The sequence below is a fragment of the Aphelocoma coerulescens genome, chromosome 5, assembly GCF_041296385.1.
Source record: "Aphelocoma coerulescens isolate FSJ_1873_10779 chromosome 5, UR_Acoe_1.0, whole genome shotgun sequence".
Lineage (NCBI taxonomy): Eukaryota > Metazoa > Chordata > Aves > Passeriformes > Corvidae > Aphelocoma > Aphelocoma coerulescens.
This window is the reverse complement of record NC_091019.1, coordinates 1,414,282-1,436,015: the sequence shown is the minus strand read 5'-3', so window position 1 is coordinate 1,436,015 and position 21,734 is coordinate 1,414,282. Positions and strand designations below refer to the sequence as shown.

At 58.5% G+C, this 21,734-nt stretch overlaps 1 protein-coding gene and 2 long non-coding RNA genes across 6 annotated transcripts; 1 reads left to right on the top strand and 2 right to left on the bottom strand.

The window, feature by feature from the left end:
* On the bottom strand, positions 1-2,322 carry MPEG1 (macrophage expressed 1). Its single transcript, XM_069016171.1, has one exon. The coding sequence runs from the start codon at positions 2,217-2,219 to the stop codon at positions 63-65; it is 2,157 nt and encodes a 718-aa protein (XP_068872272.1). The 5' UTR covers positions 2,220-2,322; the 3' UTR covers positions 1-62.
* A 9,820-nt stretch (positions 2,323-12,142) lies between these two features.
* On the top strand, positions 12,143-18,262 carry LOC138111013 (uncharacterized). Its single transcript, XR_011151229.1, has 4 exons — positions 12,143-12,328; positions 13,187-15,220; positions 17,088-17,202; positions 17,797-18,262. It is a non-coding gene; the product is annotated as an uncharacterized lncRNA (long non-coding RNA).
* LOC138111012 (uncharacterized) lies at positions 13,148-21,734 on the bottom strand. 4 transcript variants are annotated; one of them, XR_011151225.1, is made up of 6 exons: positions 21,685-21,734; positions 20,858-20,943; positions 19,753-19,845; positions 18,254-18,537; positions 17,116-17,175; positions 13,148-15,199 (listed from the first exon to the last, which is right to left on the bottom strand). It is a non-coding gene; the product is annotated as an uncharacterized lncRNA (long non-coding RNA). The 4 variants fall into 4 exon arrangements; XR_011151227.1 differs by having other exon boundaries at positions 13,148-15,196; XR_011151226.1 differs by having other exon boundaries at positions 18,421-18,537.

The following is a 21,734-nucleotide window of genomic DNA, read 5'->3' as shown; positions in this document are numbered from 1 at the left end:
GGCCCCTCCGCTCCCTCCTTTTCCTGCGGGTTTGGGGCTTTGGGGACGAGGGGAGGGGGCGCTCAGGGCACCGTGCCCTCCGGCTCCTGCTGGTACCCCCCGCCCACGCTGAGCACCGTGCAGTGCCCGGGGCTGGCGGGGGCCGGGCTGTCCCCTGTGCCCAGCGCGCGGTAGCCCCTGGCCCTGCAGCGCCGGCGGCCGTACCACGCTGTCCCCAGGACGGTGGCCAGCCCTGCCAGCACGGCCGCGGTGACTCCAGCCACCTCTCCCCCTGACAGCCCCCGGTCCCTGACCATTTCGGCCACGTGCCGGACCTCGTCCGGCCGTGCCAGCCGCCACACGTGGCTCTGGCCGTCCCTCACCCAGGTGCTGGCCCCGTCCCGCACCAGCAGCGTGTCCACGGCCGGCAGGTTGGCGGGGGGCCGGGTGAAGGGGGGCAGGCGGGCGGGCGGCAGCGAGCCCCCCGTGAGGAGCCCGGCCTGGACGCAGAACTGCACCTGGCAGCTGTCACTGATGAGCGCCAGGTGCTGGCTGAAGCCCGGGGGACAGCCCTTGGCGTGGGGGTCCTCGGCCGTGCCCTGGTGCTGCCCGGCCAGGGGGTTCCCCGCCTGGCAGCTGAAGAAGCCCCCGAAGGGCACCGCGTACTCGGCCCCCCCCTCGTAATCCTGGCTCACGCACACTCTGAGCTCGCCGAAGAGCTTCAGCGGGAAGTAGCCCGAGGGACAGGACTGGGCTCCCGTGATGGGGTTGGCGCTGTGGGTGCTGAACAGCCCCCCAAAGAGGTATCCCGAGTTTGGGGCCGCCGGCCCGCTGGCAGCGCACCAGTAGGCACTGAACTGCACCCGGGAGAGCCAGAAGACGTCCTGGCACTCGCGGTGGCAGAAGATGCCCAGGGTGCACTTGTTGTGGCACTCCAGGTGGCTGTGACCCTCCTCCCGCTCCTGCACGCCCAGCAGCACCGGGGCGTAGGCGGCGGGGCAGGAGAAGGCCCCGGTGAGGGGGTTCCTCTGCTCCAGCGCCTGGCACAGCACGGCGGTGTCGGGGCCAGCCAGCCCGACGCACTCCTGGAAGACTCCCCCGAAGGTGAAGTTGGCCATGGTGCCCTCGCAAGAGCCGTCGTCGGTGTTGGCGTGGAAGTTGAAGTTGGGCGAGGAGGTGTCGGTGCAGCCCGGGGCGGTGTTGAAGGTGTAGTAGCGGCGGATGGCCAGCTCCACCCGCCGGGCCACCCTCCGCACCGTGGGCGCCGGCAGCTCCGGCACCGTGCTGGGCTTGATGAAGTAGTACAGGGGCAGCCCCGAGCGGTCCAGGGCCACCAGCTGGTTTTGAATCCTCTCCTGCCACGTCTTCAGGGTGATGCCTGGGTAGAAGGGAGTCCCGCCGATGCTCTCCACCCGGGAGCTGGTGCGGTTCTCCAGGTACTGCTTTGTGAAGCTGGAGCTGACATCCAGGGATTCCTTGGTTCCCGCACTGATGATGCTGTGAAAGGCCACGCCGGCTGAGGCAGTGACAGCGCTCCGTGTGGCCCAGCTGTCCTTCAGGAAGGTGGCCTTGATCTGGTCCTCCTGTACCAAGGTGGCTCCCGCGTCCACGGAGGTGACGGCGTGCGTGCCGTAGCTGAGCACCAGCACCTCGGCCAGAAAGTCGGCCATCTGGGTCTGGTTGTTCTCCAGGTGGCTGGCGATGGTCAGCAGCTGCTTCTTGAAGCCCTTGTCCAGGGCTGCCTCGGGGTCGATCCTGGCAGTGTAAACCAGGTTCCTGACTTGCACCCGGGTGGTGACAGCCTGGTCTCTCACGTGGTGGGTCTTGGTGCGGTGGAAGTCGCTGGAGAACTTGCCGTTGATGGCGGAGAAGAGGGACAGCTCCAGGTTTATGGAGGCAGAGGTGACGCTCTGGTAATCCTTCCAGGACTCGATGATCTCAGAGTTGATGTCCAGGTTGCTCTGCTTGCGGGGGATAGTGAAGATCTCATCTGGGATGATGTAAGATCCGTCCTCTGTGGTCTTGCACTGCGAGTAGCCCAGGTTGATGACTCTGCCCATATCCAAATTCCTGAGGTTATCCCAGCCCCCCCCCGGCAGAACTTCCAGCCGCGGCAGCTTCAAGGTCCTGCCGCACGCCCCAAACCCCGAAGAGGAGGAGAGCTCCTGGGGCTGCCCAGCCCCTGTCACCTCTGCCAGCAGTGCCCAGGTGAGCAAGACCCCCCAGAGCCCCCAGCCCATGGCTGAACACCCCAGCCCTCACCAGTCCAAGCAGTGGGACAGGAGCTGGGAAAATGAGCTGGCCGAGGGAAACGGCAAAAGGGAAAGGAGAAGTGAGAGCTGAGGCATGTGAGAAATGACAGAGTGGAAGTTGAGGCCAGGGGGTGGGGAGCAGGAAGGTAGGTGCCTGTCCCTCCCTCAGCCCCAACATCTGCACTGGGGCCCTCTGCAGCCTCCTCCGCCCCACTCCCGTCCTTTTCCCAGCGTCTGCAGTGTCACCAGCTGGGGAAAGCAGCTCCTGCTTGGGAATGCTGAGCCACAGGTGCTGAGGATACCGATCCAGCGCCACCCAGCTGGCTGGGCTTCAGTTTCAGCAGCACAGGGCAGGTGCTGCAAGTTTTGGAGGACAAGCGGTTAAAGAAGTTTCTGCTGTGATAACTGTGACTCCTTCCATATAGACGGATTCACTTCCCCTGGTTTTGCTCCTGCGTTCCTCTTTCCAGGACACTTCTGCCTGGGAGGAGGCTGAAGAGAGAGCTGTGATGTAGGCACAGGGGCCGTAGGTGCCTGTGTTTTTTCGGCAGGATAACGCCAGGAGTGGCGGGCGAAGGGATAACAGGAACACCACTGCGGATGTCCTTGCTGGCTCAAGCCCCTGGTGTAGCTGGAAAATCCTCGTGCGGGGATTCTCATCTGCACTGGGACGTGCAGGCTGTGCGGCCACCTCACCTAAAACCTACCCACTGTGCCATGGGAGCAGTGGAACGGTTCAGGTTTTTCCCCCAGTATTTTGAGGAGGTGCACTGAATTAGCCTATTCCCGCCTTGCTTCCTTCCAGTGGTGAGATTCCCATCAGTCCCATGGCATCTCTCCTGGGCAGTGCAGCTGGCTCTCAGCGGTGTCATCCCTCCTGACTGTGGGACAGCAAAAACCCCACGGCCAAGGGTAACCAGGGATTGTGGGGATGGAGAATTTAATGGCATCAGGTGGCAGCTGTGCCAGTTCAACTGATAAAAAAGTAAATCCAAGATTCCTCTAGAGGAGTATTGTTCCTGGATGTGTGTAAATACAGGGACACCTCTTTACTCTCAAGCGAGGGAGGGTTGTGGTTGTGCTGCCAGTTTACCCTTGAGATTTCCAGGCTTTATTTCAGCTCCCCTGGCCAGGCCTGATGGGCAGGGCCGGAGCCGTCGGGTGGCTTTGGGTGTGCCGATGCCGTCACGGCCCTGCCGGGTCTGGCAGCCTCCAGGGATCTCCCTGCAGCAGCAGCCTAGGGAAGGGATCAGACATCTCCTGGAATGGGAGAGTCCGCTGCCTGGACTGCCTGGAGAGGGAATGCGGTGGAGCCTGAGGCAGAGACAAGACACCATCCTTAGGGACATTTCCTGTGCCGTGGGGCAGCTGCTGGCCTGCGGGACTGGAGCTGAGGGGACTCCAAAACTGTGCGGGGCTGCCCTGGCCTCGATTTTTTCCCCCTTTTTTGTGGGGGACGCCCACATGCTTGAAGCACTGAGCTGCTGGTGAGGGCCCTTGGATTCGTTTTGTGCCTTCTCTGGGGGTGAGGAAAAAGAGAGGTGGGCGAGTCTGGGGGGTGATGGTGTCATTTGGGGCACCCCAATGCCTGTGGTGGGGGAACAAGGGGGGAGCCCCCCAAAAAAGGGAGGTTATAGCCTCAAAATGCCTGAAAATTAATTTATGTGTAAAATAGTAGAAAGTGTAAAGATTTTTATTTATACATATATTGAAAAATACTATTGATTTATTTCAAGATAAATCTGCGATATTATAAACAAGATTTTAGACTATAAGGAATTCTGAATATGGATCCATAGGGTTTGAAAGTAAAAATGCAACGTTCATGCATAAAAATGAAAAAATAAAGGGCTTGAAAAAGTTAGACAAGGTGATCTGTATGAAGGACCTAGAAACAGCTCTGTGTATTCGGAGATCTTTCTCTCTCCTCCCGCTGGAGCACCCAAAATCTGGGATCTGCGATGGGATTGAAATTGGGGTTTTAGCGGCGTCCCTAAAACCCGTGCGCATGCGCGGTGACCCCCTACACCTCAGTGCTGCCGCCTTGTGGGCACACGCGGTACTGCAGCTCCGAGCGCCCGCGGCGCTTCCCGCGGCTCCGCTGCCCCCTCCGGCACCGGCACCGGCACCGGCACCGGCACCGGCACCGGCACCGGCACCGGCACGTGCAGCTGGACCGGGACAACGACCGGGACAGCGACCGGGACAGCGACCGGGACCGGCCGTGCGGGGCCCATGGCCAGGTCCTGCTCCCGGGGCCGCTCCCGGCAGGACCCGCGGCCGCTGTGCCGGGAGCGCAGGCGCGGAACAGGGAGCGGCAATGGCGGGGAGCAGCGCGGCCGGGCCGGGGACACCGGGGCGGCTGCTCCGGGCTCGGAGGTGAGCGGGGACCGGGAACAGCCCCGAGCGAACGGCGGGGACGGGCCGGGGAGGGAGCGGGCGGGGGAAGCGGGGGGACCCGGTGTCCCGGCGTCCCGGCGGAGGGAAAGCTGTTTAAAGGATAAAGATGCAGAGGAACAAGTGCTGTAAACCCCCCTGGCTCTCTGACAGAGCAAACCTTCCAGTAATGCCAGCACATCTCTCTGAGAGACTCTGGGATCACAAGGTTTTCCAGGAAAGCAAAACAAGGACAGAGATGAGGGAATAGGCTTCCAGTTAAGAATGGTTTGGTGGGTGTAGGAATGATTCTTGTATGTTTGATGCACCCCTTTTTATTCCTGGTATAATTTAAAAATTATTCCTTTAACAAATTATTTTAACAAATGATCTGAATTTGAGAATTTAAATTTGAGAGGAAACAATGCAAAATGAGCGCATGGAGAGGTCGTGGAATCATCCTGGACTTGCAGAATGGTTTGAGATGGAAGGGGCCTTATGGATCACCTCATTCCATCCCCTGCCATTCCATCTACTAGCCCAGGTTGCTCCAAGCCCCATCCAGCCTGGCCTTGAACACTTCCAGGGATGGGGCAGCCACGATTTCCCTGGGTTTCCGAGCACAAGAGGAAATTTCCAGCAGGAACTGGGGTTTCCTTTGCTCTGCCTGGCCCTAGCAGGGCTTTGGGAGGCAGAGGGTGTGGGAACAGGAGCTTTGTCCACTGCCTTGGGGGAGTCTCTGCTGTCCCAAAATGCAGCAGAGCAAGTGGTTGTGGTTTAACATCCCGTTCAAAGGAGATGCCAGGCCAGGAACGGGAATGGACTGCAGAGCAGGGATGGTGCCCAGCAGAGGGGTGACCATCCAGGGGGTCCCAGCAGTCCATCCCTGCTGGCCAGGTTTGGGATGAGCAGGTTGGTGACTGTCCCTGTGCTTGCTCTGCAGGATGAGGAAGCCAGGCCTGCTGAGGAGGAAGATGAGGAGGTGTGGGAGGATGGAGACAGCGGCCACCAAAGGCTGGGGAAGGCACAGATCCAGGTAGGAGACGTTGCCTCCCGAGGAGAGGGACTTGTCTGTCCCGTTGGAATTTGGGGAGTGAGGCCAGGGGAACAAAGGGTTTGATTCCATTTTCTTACTCGGGTTTTCATGTGCCTTAAGAGAGCTTTGTGAAAATGTCATTATCCCTGATTGAATCTCTGAAAAACAGGGATTGAAGCTTTCAGAAGGGGCCCAACCCTGCCTGCAGGTATCCAAGTGCAGCCCCCACTCCCTGTTTTTGTGTCATCCTTTGCTGCTCTTCCCTGTTATTACTATTATTGCTGCTATTACTGCTATTGTAAATTCCCACTCCATTTCTTCCATAGCCCTTTGCTTCCCAGAGGTGGTGCTTTAGGCAAGCCCCTCCAGCCTGGGAAGGTGCTTTTGGCTCCGCACTCATTCCCAGTCCCCATGAGCAGCTGGACCTGTGCTGTCCCCAGCAGGTGCCTTTCCTTCCTTCCCTGCTGCACTTTGGCTTTTTGAGGGCTCTCTGGGGGGCTGAGGGAGAAGTTCTTTGTCATTCCAGGGCGGCATAAGCCCTGATCCCACTAAAAGCAGGAGGAATAATTTCATCCTTGGTTTTGGATACACCTTTTGTGTTTTCTCTCTGTTGCTGACACCGTGTGGTGAAGCAGTAGCTCCCAACTTTTCAGTGCTGCTCCCAGTTTTGTTCGTAGCTGGTAAACAAGCAATAGTAACTTGCTGCCCTGTGGTAATTGGATTAAGGACAAGGCCTCCCTCTTCATTAATATTCCAGAGAAAAACTGCCGAGGAATAAAGCGAGAGCTTCCCCCAATGGAAACCTGCCCAGTCCCGTGCTGAGTTTGCACGCACACAAGGCTCAATCCCTACTGGAATCCCTGTCACAGCCCCCAGATAAATGTGCAGTTTAAGGTCTCACAGCCTCAACTGGGAAATGTCCTTCCTCTGGACCTGGAAAATCAGTTTTTCAGTGTTGCAGCACCAGCTGAAGGTAATTATGAAGTGGTGCAATGGTTTTTATGTTGTGTGCATGGAGGAAATTCACAGGAGCAGCCAATGCTGCTCCACCTTCAGGGACAACCCTCTGGGTGTGGGATCTTGATTTGTGGGTGTGAAATTTTCTCACAGAATCCTCTGAGGCTGAAACAAAGACAAGGAACTTTCTGGGATGGGAAGAGCCAGAGCGAGTTGTTGTGGGAAAGGAAAATGAAAGATGGTAAGTGCTGAAACCTTTGTTCTTCCCTTGTCCTGAGCTCTGTAGTCGGGAATGGGTCAGCTCTGGAAATTTCCTGGAGACACTGGAGAATGATTCCTGGTCTGCTGAAAGGCAGGAAAATCCCACTGGCAAAATGCAGGCACTGAGGGAGGGCAAAAAGAGCAGGACCTTGGCCTGCGAGTGAGAAAGGAGAGACAAATGTATGGATCATCCTGTGCCTCAAGGGACCAGGAAAAGCCCTTGACTGAAAAACTGAAGTGTGTAGATACAAAAATGCTGCTAGTGAGGATTTTCTTGTTATTTTCTAAGTCTGTGAGAGACTTTTCTCTCTCACAGAAGAGGCAGCAGAGTTCTGTAAACAACCAAACCACCACCTGCAACCTTGAAAAGTCTTGTTTATGGTCTAGTAGAAAAATATTTTGAGAGTGGATGTTTTAGGATTTTAGCCAATCACCCCCAAGGGGAGGCTGATCGTTTGTCCAATTAGACTATGAAGAAAAAAGTCTATAATAGAGTTTGTAAAATAATTAAAGAAATCAATCTTGCTGCACAATTCCTGCCTGCTGGATCTTCTCCTCCTCCTCCCTATGGCTGCGGGACATGGTGATACACCCTAGGGCCCAGGCCTGTGGTAGCAGAAGTGCTGTTCCCCAGGGAGGCCTTTTCCAGAGCTTCCTTTCCAGAGCAAGAGGAACACCCCACGGTGCTGTTTGAGATGTTCCTGACTGGAGCTGGGGCTGACTGGGCACTTTCCCATTTTTCTGTAGCAGGTGGGCCATGACAAGGGAATTGGCTCCAACAAGGCCAAGGATCAGTGTGGGCTCTGTGGCGAGGACAACCCCCAGAGCTGGACAGGGAAGGGGACCTTCACCCACACTCCCAAAAAGCTGGGAAGGAAAAACACCTGCCTGCAGCTCCTGGAGCTCTGGGGTTTCTGGCACACTCGGGGACATGAGGGGATAATGCCAGAATCATTCAAACCTTGGGAATAATGGACTTAATAGCACCCCTCAAGCCTGTTCCGGGCAGGCTTCTGACCATTGGCCACTGGTTGCAGATGGCTGTGGAAGTGATGGAGGTGTTCAGGGAATGCTGATTGTTTTTCCCTCGTTTTGGCAATCTGGTCAATAAAAATATTAATTGATGTCTTCCATCAGGGAAACACTTAAGCAAGAGGTGCCAAAAATAATTGGAGTTTCTGATTTTAAGTCTCCAAGTTAAAATCCCCCCTGGATGGTCACTGGTGCGATTCCCACGGACTGGTCACCTTGGCCAGGAGTGTCCAATCCTGCTGTCAATGCACTGGACCAGGATGTCATTTTCATTTCATGTAAAGACCCTCTGGGTGCCCCCCAGTCACTGGAAGGACCGGACTGGGCTCCCAGGGCAGTAATTCCAGGTGTTCTCTTCATGGGAATAGCACAGGGGCCTTCCCCTTGCCCAGAGGAGCAGCCAGTGCCTCCCTCAGTCCACAAATCCCCAGGACAGAACACAGAGAAAGTAACAGGAATATGGAAATCCCCCACCCTGGCAGTTTGTGGTGCTCTGGATTAAATTTTGGATTTATAATGTTAAAGGGAGGGGGGTGTGGAGGGGTTTTTCTCCCTCTCCTGTTCATTATTGTTACCACTGCTCTTGTTGCTCTCACTGTTATTATGTGTTGTCATTACTCTCAAATGATTGTATTTGTCTTGGTTTCCATTATTAAACTGTTCTGAGCTGGAATTTTGTCTCTGGTCTCTTCCCCATCCCACGGGGGGTGAGGGAGCGGCTGCTGGTGCCCAGCTGGGGTCCAGCCGTGGCCCCGGGCACTTCTGGGGGCTCCGAACCCGAGGGACAGGAGCGGTTTTGGGCTCACAAAAAGAGACCCAGTGCTGCGTTTCGGGGGCTCAAAAGCAGGCGCAGAGCTTAAAAACAGAGACTAAATCCTGCATTGTGGAGTCCTGAGAGCAGGCTGGTATGGCCAGAGCTGGGACTCCGAAACAGTGACTAAATCCTGTTCTCAGGGCTTGAGGAAGAGAGCAAGTCCTGTGTGTTTGGGCTCACAAAGAGAAACTGAAGTGCTGCATTTTGCTGGACCTGAATCAAAGCCCAAATGCCGTGTTTTGATGCTCAAAGCGGGCTCTTCGGGCCAGGGCGAGTCTGTGTCTCTGAGCTCCGAGTCCTGCCTTAGGCACAGCCCGAAGCCGGGCTCCCCGGCCTCACGCAGAGCTCGGGAGCAGCGACTCAGCGCCGCGTCCGGGGCTGGCGGCAGAGCCCGGGGCCGCGTCGTGGGGCCCAAGGCGGGCTCCGGGAGGGGCTCAGGGCTGAGCGGAGCCCGGCCCGGCGCGTCGGGCCCGGCTCGGGATCCCGGGGCTGCCCGGGCGCTGGCACAGCCCCGGCTCCCCGCGGAGAGCCGGCCGGAGCAGGAGCGGCAGCGCCGGGCTCGGCCCCAGCGCCCGTCCCGGAGCGGCTCCTCCCGGTCCCGATGCCAGCCCCAATCCCGCCGGGAGAGGCGGCGCCGCCCGGGACCCGCAGCGGCCGCCGGCAGGACCCGGAGCCCCGGTCCCGGGAGCGGCCCCGGTGCGCGGGGCGGGTCCGGCCCGGGAGAGAGGGGCGGGGCCCCGAGCGATGGAGCCGCCCCCGTGCCGGGCAGGGCGGGCCCCGGGGCCGGGCGGGGCCGGGGCTCTGGGGCGGTCCCGGGCGGGGCCGGGGGCGCGGCTTCAGGGGCGGCCCCTAATCCGGCTCAGGTGCGCGGGGCGGGGTCCGCACAGGTGCGCGGGGCCCCAGCGCGGCTGCGCGGGGCGGGGCCGAGGGGATTTAAGGGCCGGAAATCGCCCCCGCCGCCATTTGCGCGCTCAGAGCTGGGGGAGGCTGCCGCTGGGCCGGGCTCCCCCGGCGTGGCCCGGGTGAGGCTCCGCTCCCCCTTTTTCCTCCCCCTCTTTCTCCTGCTCTTCTCCTCCTCCTTCTTCCCCCGCTTATCACCTCTTTCCTACCCCCCCAGTTCTTTCTCTCCCCCACACCCTCCCTTTCCCTCCCAGCCCCCCTCCTGCCCTCTCCCTAGCGACCCCCACCCTCTCTCCCTGCTCCCCTGCGCATCCCCGACCCCTCCAGCCCTCCTTTGTCCCCCACCCTTCCTTTGTCCCCCAGCCCTCCTTTCTCCCCTCTCCGTACCCCGCTCCCCAACCCGACTCCCCTCTCTTCCCCTTCTCCCCCTCCTCTGACCATCATCCCTCGCCCTCACCCGGCCTTTCCCTTCCCCCCTCGTTCTCCCCAACGCACCCCGACTCCTCTCCCTACCCTATCTCATCCCTCCCCTTTCCCTCTTTCCCCCGCAGCCGCGGGGCTCGGGGCGCCGGAGAATAAAGCCCAGAGGGCCGGAGCCCGGCGCCCCTGCCCTCGCTGGAGCCCCACACGGGGCCGGACCCGCTCGGCGGGTCCCCTGTGCAAACAAGAACACCGCCGGGGCTCCGGCTTTCCACACACACACTGGGGATCCCCTCCTCAGGAGGGGGTCCCGGGGGGGTGGTGGGTTGGGGTGGGCCCCCTCCTCTGGAGGGGGGTCCCGGGAAGTGGTGGGTGGGTTTCAGGGAGGGTGGTGGGTTGGGGTAGGGTGGGCCCCCTCCTCAGGAGGGGGTCCCGGGGGGGTGGGTGGGAGGGTTTCGGGGAGGGTGGTGGGTTGGAGTGGGCCCCCTCCGGAGGAGGGGGGTCCCGGGGGGGGTGGGTGGGGTGGGCCCCCTCCGGAGGAGGGGGTCCCGGGAGGGGGTCAGGGTGGGCCCCCTCCGGAGGAGGGGGTCCGGGGGAGGGGGTGGGGCGGAGGGGGGGCTTTCCCCCCCTCCAGTCCCCGCCCCCTCTCCCGGGCCCCCTCCTCCGGACGGGGCTCACCCCGGCCCCCTCCCCGGGACCCCCTCCTCCGGACCGGGGCCCCGGGGGGGGAGGGAGGGGGGCGGGTGGGGTGGGGGGGGAAGCAGAGGGGGGTCACGTCACTCTGCAGCATGAACAGACATAGAGACCACCGGCCAAACCAACAGCCCCTCCCCTCCGGCCCCCCCCACCCCACCCGCCCCCCTCCCTCCCCCCCCGGGGCCCCGGTCCGGAGGAGGGGGTCCCGGGGAGGGGGCCGGGGGGAGCCCCGTCCGGAGGAGGGGGTCCGGGGGAGAGGGGGCGGGGACTGGAGGGGGGGGAAGGCCCCCCCTCCGCCCCACCCCCCTCCCCCGGACCCCCTCCTCCGGAGGGGGCCCACCCTGACCCCCTCCCGGGACCCCCTCCTCCGGAGGGGGCCCACCCCCCCCACCCTCCCCCGGGACCCCCTCCTCCGGAGGGGGCCCACCCCCCCCCACCCCCCCCCGGGACCCCCTCCTCCGGAGGGGGCCCACCCCAACCCACCACCCTCCCTGAAACCCACCCCCCCCTCCCGGGACCCCCTCCTGAGGAGGGGATCCCCAGTGTGTGTGTGGAAAGCCGGAGCCCCGGCCGTGTTCTTGTTTGCACAGGGGACCCGCCGAGCGGGTCCGGCCCCGTGTGGGGCTCCAGCGAGGGCAGGGGCGCCGGGCTCCGGCCCTCTGGGCTTTATTCTCCGGCGCCCCGAGCCCCGCGGCTGCGGGGGAAAGACGGGACAGAGGACGGGAATAAGGGAGCAGAGGGGGTCAAAGAAGGAGGGCAGGTGGGGGGTTCGGGGTGTGCAGGGAGAGGCGGGGTGGGGGGACAGGAAAGGAGGGGGGGGGGACGAGGACGGAGCACAGGTGGGGGGGGTCAAGGTGCAGAGGGGGAAAGCGGGAAGAGGAACACGGGGAGGTGGAAGGAAAGGTGGGAGACGGAGGAGGAGGATTGAGGGCAGGTGGGGGAAATTGGGAGGGGAAGGGGAGCAGGGTGTGGGGGCAGGGGGGACCCGGGATGAGGGGGAAGGAACGGTGGAAAAGGAGAGAGAGGCTGGGGGGTAGGGCAGGATTGGGGTGTGTAGGGGGACAGGGAAGGGGGATGGGGGGGACCGGGCCGGGGGGGAGGGAGGGGAGGGCTAGGGGGGAGAGGGGGGGGGGGGTTGGGGGGGGGGGGTGTAGGGGGTGGGGGGAGGGGAGGCAGAGGGGGAAGAACAGAGAGGGTTAGAAGAAGAGAAGCAAACACAAATATAAAGAAAAAGAAATACAGAGACACAGAGATATAGAAATATAGAGATATAGAACCCGGTCCGGCCGCAACCTCTCCCACCGAGCGCCGAGCGCGCAAATGGCGGCGGGGCCGATTCCCGAGGCTTAAATCCCCTCGGCCCCGCCCCGCGCAGCCGCTCTGGGGCCCCGCGCACCTGTGCGGACCCCGCCCTTCACACCTGTGCCGGCCCCGCCCCGCCCCGCCCGCGCCCGTAAATGCCGGCGGATCCGCGCCCGCTCCGCTTTGTGCGCTGGATGCTCATTCTGCTCGTCCCGGGCTGCGGCGGGACCGTCGTTCGGAGCGCTGTGCGGAGCCCGGCCCCGGGGGCTGCTCCCGGCGCTGCGCCGAGCCCGAGGCGCTGAGGTGGGACCGGGAACGGGGTCCGGGGATTCGGGTCCGAGTCCTGTCGGTGTCTGCTGGGGGTCCCGGGCCGAGCCGCTTGTCCCTCGGCGGGCGGGGTGTGGCTCCCGGGCTCGGAGAACTGAGGTGGGATTGGGGATGGCATTAGGGACCGGGATCGCCGCGGCTGGTTAAGAGCCGCTCCGGGATTAGCGCTGGGGCCGAGCCCGGCGCTGCCGCTCCGGCTGCGGCCAGCGCGGGGCTGCGGTCCCGCCGGAGCTCCGGCTACGGTCCCGCCGCGGCCGCGGGGAGCCGGGGCCGTGCCGGGCGGGCGGCGCTTCCCCGGAGCAGGCGCTGGATCGCGGCTGGAAGCGGGCGGGGCGCGGGGACCGCCCGTGCTGGCCCCGGCACCCCCAGAGGCCGCCGCTCCCGCAGCGCCGCCCGCCCCGTGGGGCGGAACCGGAGCGGCGGCGCTCCCGGCCCGGGCCCGCCCGCAGCCCCCGCGGGGACGCGCAGCTCCCCCAGCCCCGGCGCTGCCGAGGCCGCCGCACCCCCTGCGCAGAGCAGCGCCCGCCTCCCCCCGCCCCGGGGCCGCTCCCCCGGGGGCCTCCCGCCCGCCGCGCCCCCGCCCAGCGAGCGCGGCTGCAGCGCCGCGGCCGGGAGGAGCCGCTCCCCCGGGCCGGGCGCTGGCGCCGAGTCCGCTGCTGCCGCTCCTGCTCTGACTGCGCCCGCTCTGGGGCCGGGGCTCGGGCCGCTCGGGCCGCTCAGCCGGTACCTGATGCTCTCCTTCCTCCCCCCCCGCTTTCTCTGGGGCTTGCACGCTCCAATGCAAAAACCTCTGGGTTTAAAATCCAGTGGAAACTGTTTATTCTTTATTTCCAGAGCACAGGAAATCTTGAGTGGCAAGGGATACACAAGGAGCACCAAGTCGAACCCTCATGTGAATGCCTCATCTGGGGATTGAACCCACACCTGGCCATTCTCAGCACCCTGCTCCAACCAAGCCAATCTCAGCTCCTGGGAATGTCCTGCCTGGGATGGGAATGCCAAGTACCAGCAAGGTAATTCCTATGCAAATACAGCTCCTTCTTTTATGCTAATGCTGCTTTACACACCAGCCCCTCCAATGGCCACAGGGCAGAGCTCCATGGCCAGCACCTGATCATGGAACACCACAGGTGATCAGTTGTGTGACAGCACCAAACTCTTCCTATAACCCTGATTTCCTGCCCTTTCCAGGATTTACCCAACAGCTGTAAAGGTGCTGGTTCCATGTCCCTTTCCAGGGAGAAATGAGCAAGGCAAGTCCTGAGGGTTCACTTGGTTCTTGGCAAAAGTTCTTCTGGAGAGTGTCAGAGCTGCTCCTGCCTGCAGAGGGGCATTTCCCACAGGTGAGTGTTCACAGCCCAAAATCACAGTGGCTCCTGAGGCTGGGGCAGCTTTTGTGGCCCAGAGTTGCACAGAGCTCTCAGTGACTCCTGCTCACTGCCAGGAGTGTTCCTTGGTGCTCCTTCTGTGTGTCCCAGCTGGCAGGGAACGGGGGGAGGGAGAAGGCCGGCAGCCCCAGGAAGGGAAGCAGCAGCTCTTGTGCTTTGGATTTGCAGAGAGGAGCTGTGCCTGCAGTGTCCTGCCTGTGGCACACAGCATGCCAAACACACATCCCGGGAACGGGCACTGGGCTGCCTGGGCAGCGCTGGGATGGACATGGATAAAGGGCTGCCCGCGGCCCCTCGGCCAGGGGCTGCTCTGAACAGGCACCTGGAGATGCTTCAGCCCTGACAGACCCCACTGACACCCCAAAAATACCCCAAGGAACAGCTGGCACCGGGGAATGTCGGCACGGGCTGTTTGCAGAGGGGCTCAGACAGCAATTCCCGCTGCCGACCTCCCACACACCTGCCAGCTATGTCCCAGCCACCCAAAATGCCTTCCCTTCCAGCCTGAGGACATCATCCCTCAGCAGCGTTAAAGCCAAGGCAAGCTTCCCCCACAGCAATGAAATGCCAAGCAATGCCCTCAGAGATGCCTTCAAATGAAAGGTCAGAGGCAGAGAAATCTCTTTGGATTGAGTTGGGAGTTTTTGGGGAGCCAGCTGGAACTGCACAACTGATGGAAAGCTTTCACAGGTGGCTCACACTGCAGGTGCCCTGAAGGCAGGGATGTGCATCCCTTTCCTGAGGGAAAAGAACTTCCAGAGGCCACTCCTGAGGCTCTGCAATGAAATCAGCTCCTGCAGGGAGAGAAGTCCTCCCGGGGGCACAGGGGCTGCCTCAGCACGGGCTGGGAGCGCGTCTGGCCAGCGCCTTCTCCTGCTTTCAAACATCACCTGGAGCCCGAGCTCGGGGGGTGCAGGCAGCTGAATTCCAGGGAACTCTGCCAGGTGCCCCCCAGGGACATTGGGGGGGCTGGGGGATGAGGGTTACAAACAGCAAATTCTATGGAACATGAACCTGTCCTTGCCCTGAGCCTGCTGAACTTCCCTGGAAGCTCTGCTGCTTCCTGACACACCTGCTGTTAAATAGGCAGCTCTGCATGGGAATATCCATGCTCCAGGAGGCACTAGGAGGCTATTCCAGTGGCAATTCAGGGCTTTGGGTAGAATTCATGTGAACTAGCAAAGCCAAACCCCAAATCTGGGCACCACACAGGGCACAATCTTTGTGCTGCCCTGGCAGCCAAAGCCCCTGGGCTGGGAAATGTCAGCAGGCAAATGGATGGAATGATCTAAACCCCAGCATCCCCCAAAGGGACAATCCACTCACCTCCCTTTGCTCCCAAAGTGTCCACTCTGTTCCCCACAGGTGCCCTGGGGATGCCAGGGAGGTCCCTTTGCCCACAGTGCCTTTCTCCTGCCCCTCTCCAGCCCGAGGCCTCTTCTCCCTTCCCTGCCAGCTGCTGCCAAGGAAGGAGGACACAGTGAGTCCTGAGTTTACCTCCAAATAGTCCTTCCCTCACCTTGAGATGACCTGAGACTTTACCCCCAAAATTTCCCCATCTGTCTCCTTCTGAGTTCCTCATTTTTTACAGGGAAGCATTCTTTCTCTGCTCTGGAGATTACCACAAGATTTGCCCCCAAAACTTTCCCCCCCGTCCACTACCTCTTTCCTCATTTCCACCTCAATATTCTCATTCTTTACCCTACAGACACTTTCAATTTTTACCCCCCAGAACTTCCCTACCTGTCCATAAGCGATTACCTCAGTTTACCCCATCAAGTGCATTCTCTCTGCTACAGATCACATCACATTTTATCCCCAAAATTTTCTGTACCTCTCCACCACTGAGTACTTCATTTTTACCTCCAAATACTCATTTTCTACCATGGAGATTCCCTCAAGTTTTACCCCCCAGATTTACCCACCTGTCCACAGCAATTCCCTCAGTTTACCTCAGGATGCTCCTGCTCTCTCCTAGAGATGACCTCACATTTTACCCCCTCAATTTTCCCTACCTGCCCAATTCTGATCACCTCCTTTTTACCTCAAAATAGGAGTTCTTTCTTCTACAGATTAACTTAGATTTTATGACCAAAATGTCTATTTTGTCCCCTGTATACTGACCAGATTGTAAAACCAAAACCACGCAAGTTCTGTCTGTCTTATCCCCAAAATGTTCATTCTGTCCCCTACAAATTAGGTCTGATTTTTTCTCAAAAACACTTCCTGTTCCTACATAATTACCTCAGGGTTTGCCCCCCAAATTCTATCTAATGTTGGCTACTGATCACCTCATTGCTTCCTCAATGTGTTCATTCTCTGCCCTACAGATCTTCCCAGGTTTTACACCCCAAATTTCCTTGCCTAGCCCCAGTGACTGCCTCAGTTTATGTCAGTGGTCACACTCTCCCTAGAGATTACCTCAAGTTTAACCCCCAACATTTTCCTTAACTGTCCACAACTTATTACCTCATTTTTACCTCAAAATACTCATTCTCAACATTTAAGATTATTTCAAGTTTTTACCCCCAAAATTCCCCTACCTGTCCACTACTGATTCCCTCATTCTTCCTTCAATATTTATTTACTTTCTACCATGTAGCTTCTCTCAAGATTTACCCCCAAATTTTTCCATCTGTCTACTACTGATGACCTCATTTTTACCTCAACATGTTCTTTCTACAGCTTATTTAATGTTATTTTTACACAAGTTTCCCTACCTGCCCACAACTGCTTCCCTCATGTTACCTCAGTGTGTTCATGCTCTCCCCTAGAGATTAGCTCAGATTTAGCCCCCAAATTTTCCCCACATGCTCAATACTCATCACCTCATTTTTCCTTCCAAGTGATCATTCTCTACTCTTGAGATTTTGTCAAGTTTTGCCTCCAAAATTTTCCTTATTTGTCTACTACTGAGTACCTCATTTTTACTCCAAAATATTCATTCTGTCCCCTACAGGTTACATCAAGTTTTACCCCCCAAATTTTCCTTTCTGTACAATATTAACTCTTTTCTGTCCCAAAAATGTGCATTCTCTCCCCTAAACATCACCTCAGCTTTTCCCTCAAAAATGCCACCTCTCTCCCCTCGACATCCCCTCCCATTTTCCTACACAAACAATTCTTGTGTCCCCTCTCAGTCACCCCAGGTTTTCAGCTAAAAATGTCTCCTCTGTCCCCTCTAAGTTATCCCAGGTTTTCCCAGTGAGGAGCTACAAGGAATTCAGGCAGGGCCAATGACACCAGGGAACAGCTGTAAATTCAGAGGCAGAAAGAGAAGATCTACCAGGAAAGGGGAAAGGTTCAGAAAACATTTCTGCAATTAATTAATTAATAATTATTTCCAGTTCCCCACTGAGAAGAACACAGACTCACAGCTGTTAAGGCCTGACAGTTCCAGAGCTCAGCACATGTCCACAAAGGCAATCCCAGCATCTGCAAGAAAGAAAGAAGCAGCAAAAGGTGATTTCTTCTCTTTCCAAGTTATTTCAAGTGCTCACACCCAAACCAACCTTTGCTCTTGATTCTGGCCAGGTGCATGGTGAGCGGTGGGCACAGGTCATGTCATCCATGCTGATGTGAGTGATGCTTTCTGGGGGAAAGCAGCTGATTTCCAAAGTTCCCTTCCTGCCCTGTGCCTGATCTGCACAGGAGAAAACCCCTTCCCTGAAGGGACTTGTGCTCCCTCTAATCCCATTTGCCCAGTCTGTTCCATGGGGATATTGCCAGCCTGGGGCAGCAGAGGCACCCGCAGCTCTCAGCACTCTCTGCTCCAAGCACAGCTCTGGGCTCCTTTGCAGACTGCCTCTGCCGTGGGGTTTTCTCCAGGAGAAGCCAAGGAATTGCTCATGGAAGGGTGGAGATTAAGTTAGCCCAAAGGGAAGCAAAGAATCAGTACTCCAGGAAGAGCCCTTGGGAGCTGCTGGGCTGAGGTGGGAAGGGGACATTCCTTGCCTGCAGGGCCAATACACAACAACCTCCAACCCAAAGCACAGACTGGCAGGTGGGGTCTGACAGCACCACTCTGACAAACCTCCTTGTCATTCTTCCCTGCAGTGACTTTTGCAATCAAACTCTGAAGCTGACAAGCCCAGCAGCTCTGTCCATCCACTCTGGAAGGAAAGGATACTCCAGGGATGAGGCCCATTCCCAGCAAACGCTCCCAACACAGCCCGGAGGCACCGCTGGAGCTCGGGTGTGGGGCTGGGAAGGGCTGCCAGGAGCACGCAGCCCCCAGGTGGGGTGGCAGCGGCAGCAGCAAATTCCCACAGGCTGATGGCACAACAGAGAGACAAAGGCCAGCAGTGTCCACGGGAGGTGCAGGGTTAATTCTGCTCCCTGCCCTGCCCCATCCCTGCAGGAAAGCTCCAGGGGGGAGAGAAACTCTCAGGGTGCCCAAAATGCAGCATCTGTCACCCTGATCCCGCTTCAACTCAGCGTGGGGGGCCAAGCTCCCCCCACAGGTAAACACTGAGCTGAGCTGGTCAGGCTCAAACACAGCCCCAGTTCTCACCTCCAGCCTGCTCCTGGGGCTGCTGCCACATTCCTGACAAGGTGCCAAAGGCCCCTTTGGACAGGGCTCTCTCTCTGTCTCAGGTGCTGGGCACTGCAGGGACCAGGGCAAGGACAGCCTGAAACCAGGGCAGATCCCTCTGGATTTGTGACACTCTGGGGACTTACTCCACACAACAGGCAGGACCAGGGGCCCTCCAGTGCAGGCCGGAGCCCGTTGGGTTTGGCTGCTCAAACACCAAAGCTTTTGGTAAAGATGGGACAAGTTAAGTGGTTTTTCCTGTCCTGAAAGAGAGGAGAAAATGGAAATTAAGTCCACTGTGGAAGTCAAAGGCTCGTGCCTTTCACACTGCTGTTCTGACTGCTCGGTATAGGGTCTTATTTATAAAAAAATGAGAGGTGGCACCAAATAAAAGAGCTCTTTTTCAACATTTTTTCCCTACTTCTTTCATCTATAAAAAGGATGTCCATTTTTTCTTAGTGCATTCTTTGCCTAATTTTAACAGAACCATTTTCCTTCCAGGCCCCACTTGTGGGTTCTTCACTCCTTTGCCATCGGACTTTGGACAAAGGAAGAGAAGGATCGGCTCCACACGGGTGTCATCCAACAGGGAACACCCCCTGTACCAGCCCCAGCCTTCTCCAAGCACGCTGCCTCACTTTCCCCATTCTGGATGCTGGCTCCAATCCAGTCTGAGTTTTCCCCTGTTTTCCATGTCTAAGGACAGGAACTTGTCCTGGTCAGGGTGTAAGGCCTTAAACTGCACATTGATCTGGGGGGCTGTGACTGGGATTCCAGCAGGGAAGTAATTGCTTTTACAAATAAAAATTATTCCAGGGACCAGCACTGAAAAGTTGGGAGCTACTGCTTCACCACACGGTGTCAGCAACAGAGAGAAAACACAAAAGGTGTATCCAAAAACAAGGATAAAATGATTCCTCCTGCTTTTAGTGGGACCAGAGCTAATTCTGCCCTGGAGTGACAAAGAACTTCTCCCTCAGCCCCCCAGAGAGCCCTCAAAAAGCCAAAGTGCAGCAGGGAAGGAAGGAAAGGCACCTGCTGGGGACAGCACAGGTCCAGCTGCTCATGGGGACTGGGAATGAGTCCGGAGCCAAAAGCACCTTCCCAGGCTGGAGGGGCTTGCCTAAAGCACCACCTCTGGGAAGCAAAGGGCTATGGAAGAAATGGAGTGAGAATTTACAATAGCAGTAATAGCAGCAATAATAGTAATAACAGGGAAGAGCAGCAAAGGATGACACAAAAACAGGGAGTGGGGGCTGCACTTGGATACCTGCAGGCAGGGTTGGGCCCCTTCTGAAAGCTTCAATCCCTGTTTTTCAGAGATTCAATCAGGGATAATGACATTTTCACAAAGCTCTCTTAAGGCACATGAAAACCCAAGTCAGAAAATGGAATCAAACCCTTTGTTCCCCTGGCCTCACGCCCCAAATTCCAACGGGACAGACAAGTCCCTCTCCTCGGAAGGCAACGTCTCCTACCTGGATCTGTGCCTTCCCCAGCCTTTGGTGGCCGCTGTCTCCATCCTCCCACACCTCCTCATCTTCCTCCTCAGCAGGCCTGGCTTCCTCATCCTGCAGAGCAAGCACAGGGACAGTCACCAACCTGCTCATCCCAACCCTGGGCAGCAGGGATGGACTGCTGGGACCCCCTGGACAGTCACCCCTCTGCTGGGCACCATCCCTGCTCTGCAGTCCATTCCCGTTCCTGGCCTGGCATCTCCTTTGAACGGGATGTTAAACCACAACCACTTGCTCTGCTGCATTTTGGGACAGCAGAGACTCCCCCAAGGCAGTGGACAAAGCTCCTGTTCCCACCCTCTGCCTCCCAAAGCCCTGCTAGGGCCAGGCAGAGCAAAGGAAACCCCTCAGTTCCTGCTGGAAATTTCCTCTTGTGCTCCTAAACCCAGGGAAATCGTGGCTGCCCCATCCCTGGAAGTGTTCAAGGCCAGGCTGGATGGGGCTTGGAGCACCCTGGGCTAGTGGATGGAATGGAACGAGGTGATCCATAAGGCTCCTTCCATCTCAAACCATTCTGCAAGTCCAGGATGATTCCACGACCTCTCCATGCGCTCATTTTGCATTGTTTCCTCTCAAATTTAAATTCTCAAATTCAGATCGTTTGTTAAAGGAATAATTTTTAAATTATACCAGGAATAAAAAGGGGTGCATCAAACATACAAGAATCATTCCTACACCCACCAAACCATTCTTAACTGGAAGCCTATTCCCTCATCTCTGTCCTTGTTTTGCTTTCCTGGAAAACCTTGTGATCCCAGAGTCTCTCAGAGAGATGTGCTGGCATTACTGGAAGGTTTGCTCTGTCAGAGAGCCAGGGGGGTTTATAGCACTTGTTCCTCTGCATCTTTATCCTTTAAACAGCTTTCCCCCAGAACAGTGCTGCAGGAGAAGTTTGGAATTACTACAAATGGATCAGGTTCCCATTTTTTCCTCACTCTTTTCCAACTACTTCAATATTCTTGGCATTAACCTCAAATGAGCCCTGGAAAACATCAATCAGAGGAGCATCTTGAAAAGAGAAAACCACATCCAGCAGCAGCCAAAACAATCCCATTCCAATTCTTACCTGGTCTCCAGGTGCTCCTGCCAAGAGCCCCTAACAGCCATTGCCATTCCATGAAGGTGAGGAGGCACTTTTGGACATGTTCTTTGCTGTGGGATGGGACGACAGAATGAATCCAGAGGGTCTTTGTGTCCCTTCCATGATTCCCCGGTATGATCATCATCTATCCCACCCCAACCCACGACCCCAACCCCCCACTCTGGGACCCCCGCCGGAGGAGGGGGCCCACCCTGACCTCCAGCCACGACTCCCCCCGGGGATCCCCATTGTGATGTGTGGAAAGCCGGAGCCCCGGCGGTGTTCTTGTTTGCACAGGGGACCCGCCGAGCGGGTCCGGCCCCGTGTGGGGCTCCAGCGAGGGCAGGGGCGCCGGGCTCCGGCCCTCTGGGCTTTATTCTCCGGCGCCCCGAGCCCCGCGGCTGCGGGGGAAAGAGGGAAAGGGGAGGGATGAGATAGGGTAGGGAGAGGAGTCGGGGTGCGTTGGGGAGAACGAGGGGGGAAGGGAAAGGCCGGGTGAGGGCGAGGGATGATGGTCAGAGGAGGGGGAGAAGGGGAAGAGAGGGGAGTCGGGTTGGGGAGCGGGGTACGGAGAGGGGAGAAAGGAGGGCTGGGGGACAAAGGAGGGCTGGGGGGGTCGGGGATGCGCAGGGGAGCAGGGAGAGAGGGTGGGGGGCGCTGGGGAGAGGGCAGGAGGGGGGCTGGGAGGGAAAGGGAGGGTGTGGGGGAGAGAAAGAACTGGGGGGGTAGGAAAGAGGTGATAAGCGGGGGAAGAAGGAGGAGGAGAAGAGCAGGAGAAAGAGGGGGAGGAAAAAGGGGGAGCGGAGCCTCACCCGGGCCACGCCGGGGGAGCCCGGCCCAGCGGCAGCCTCCCCCAGCTCTG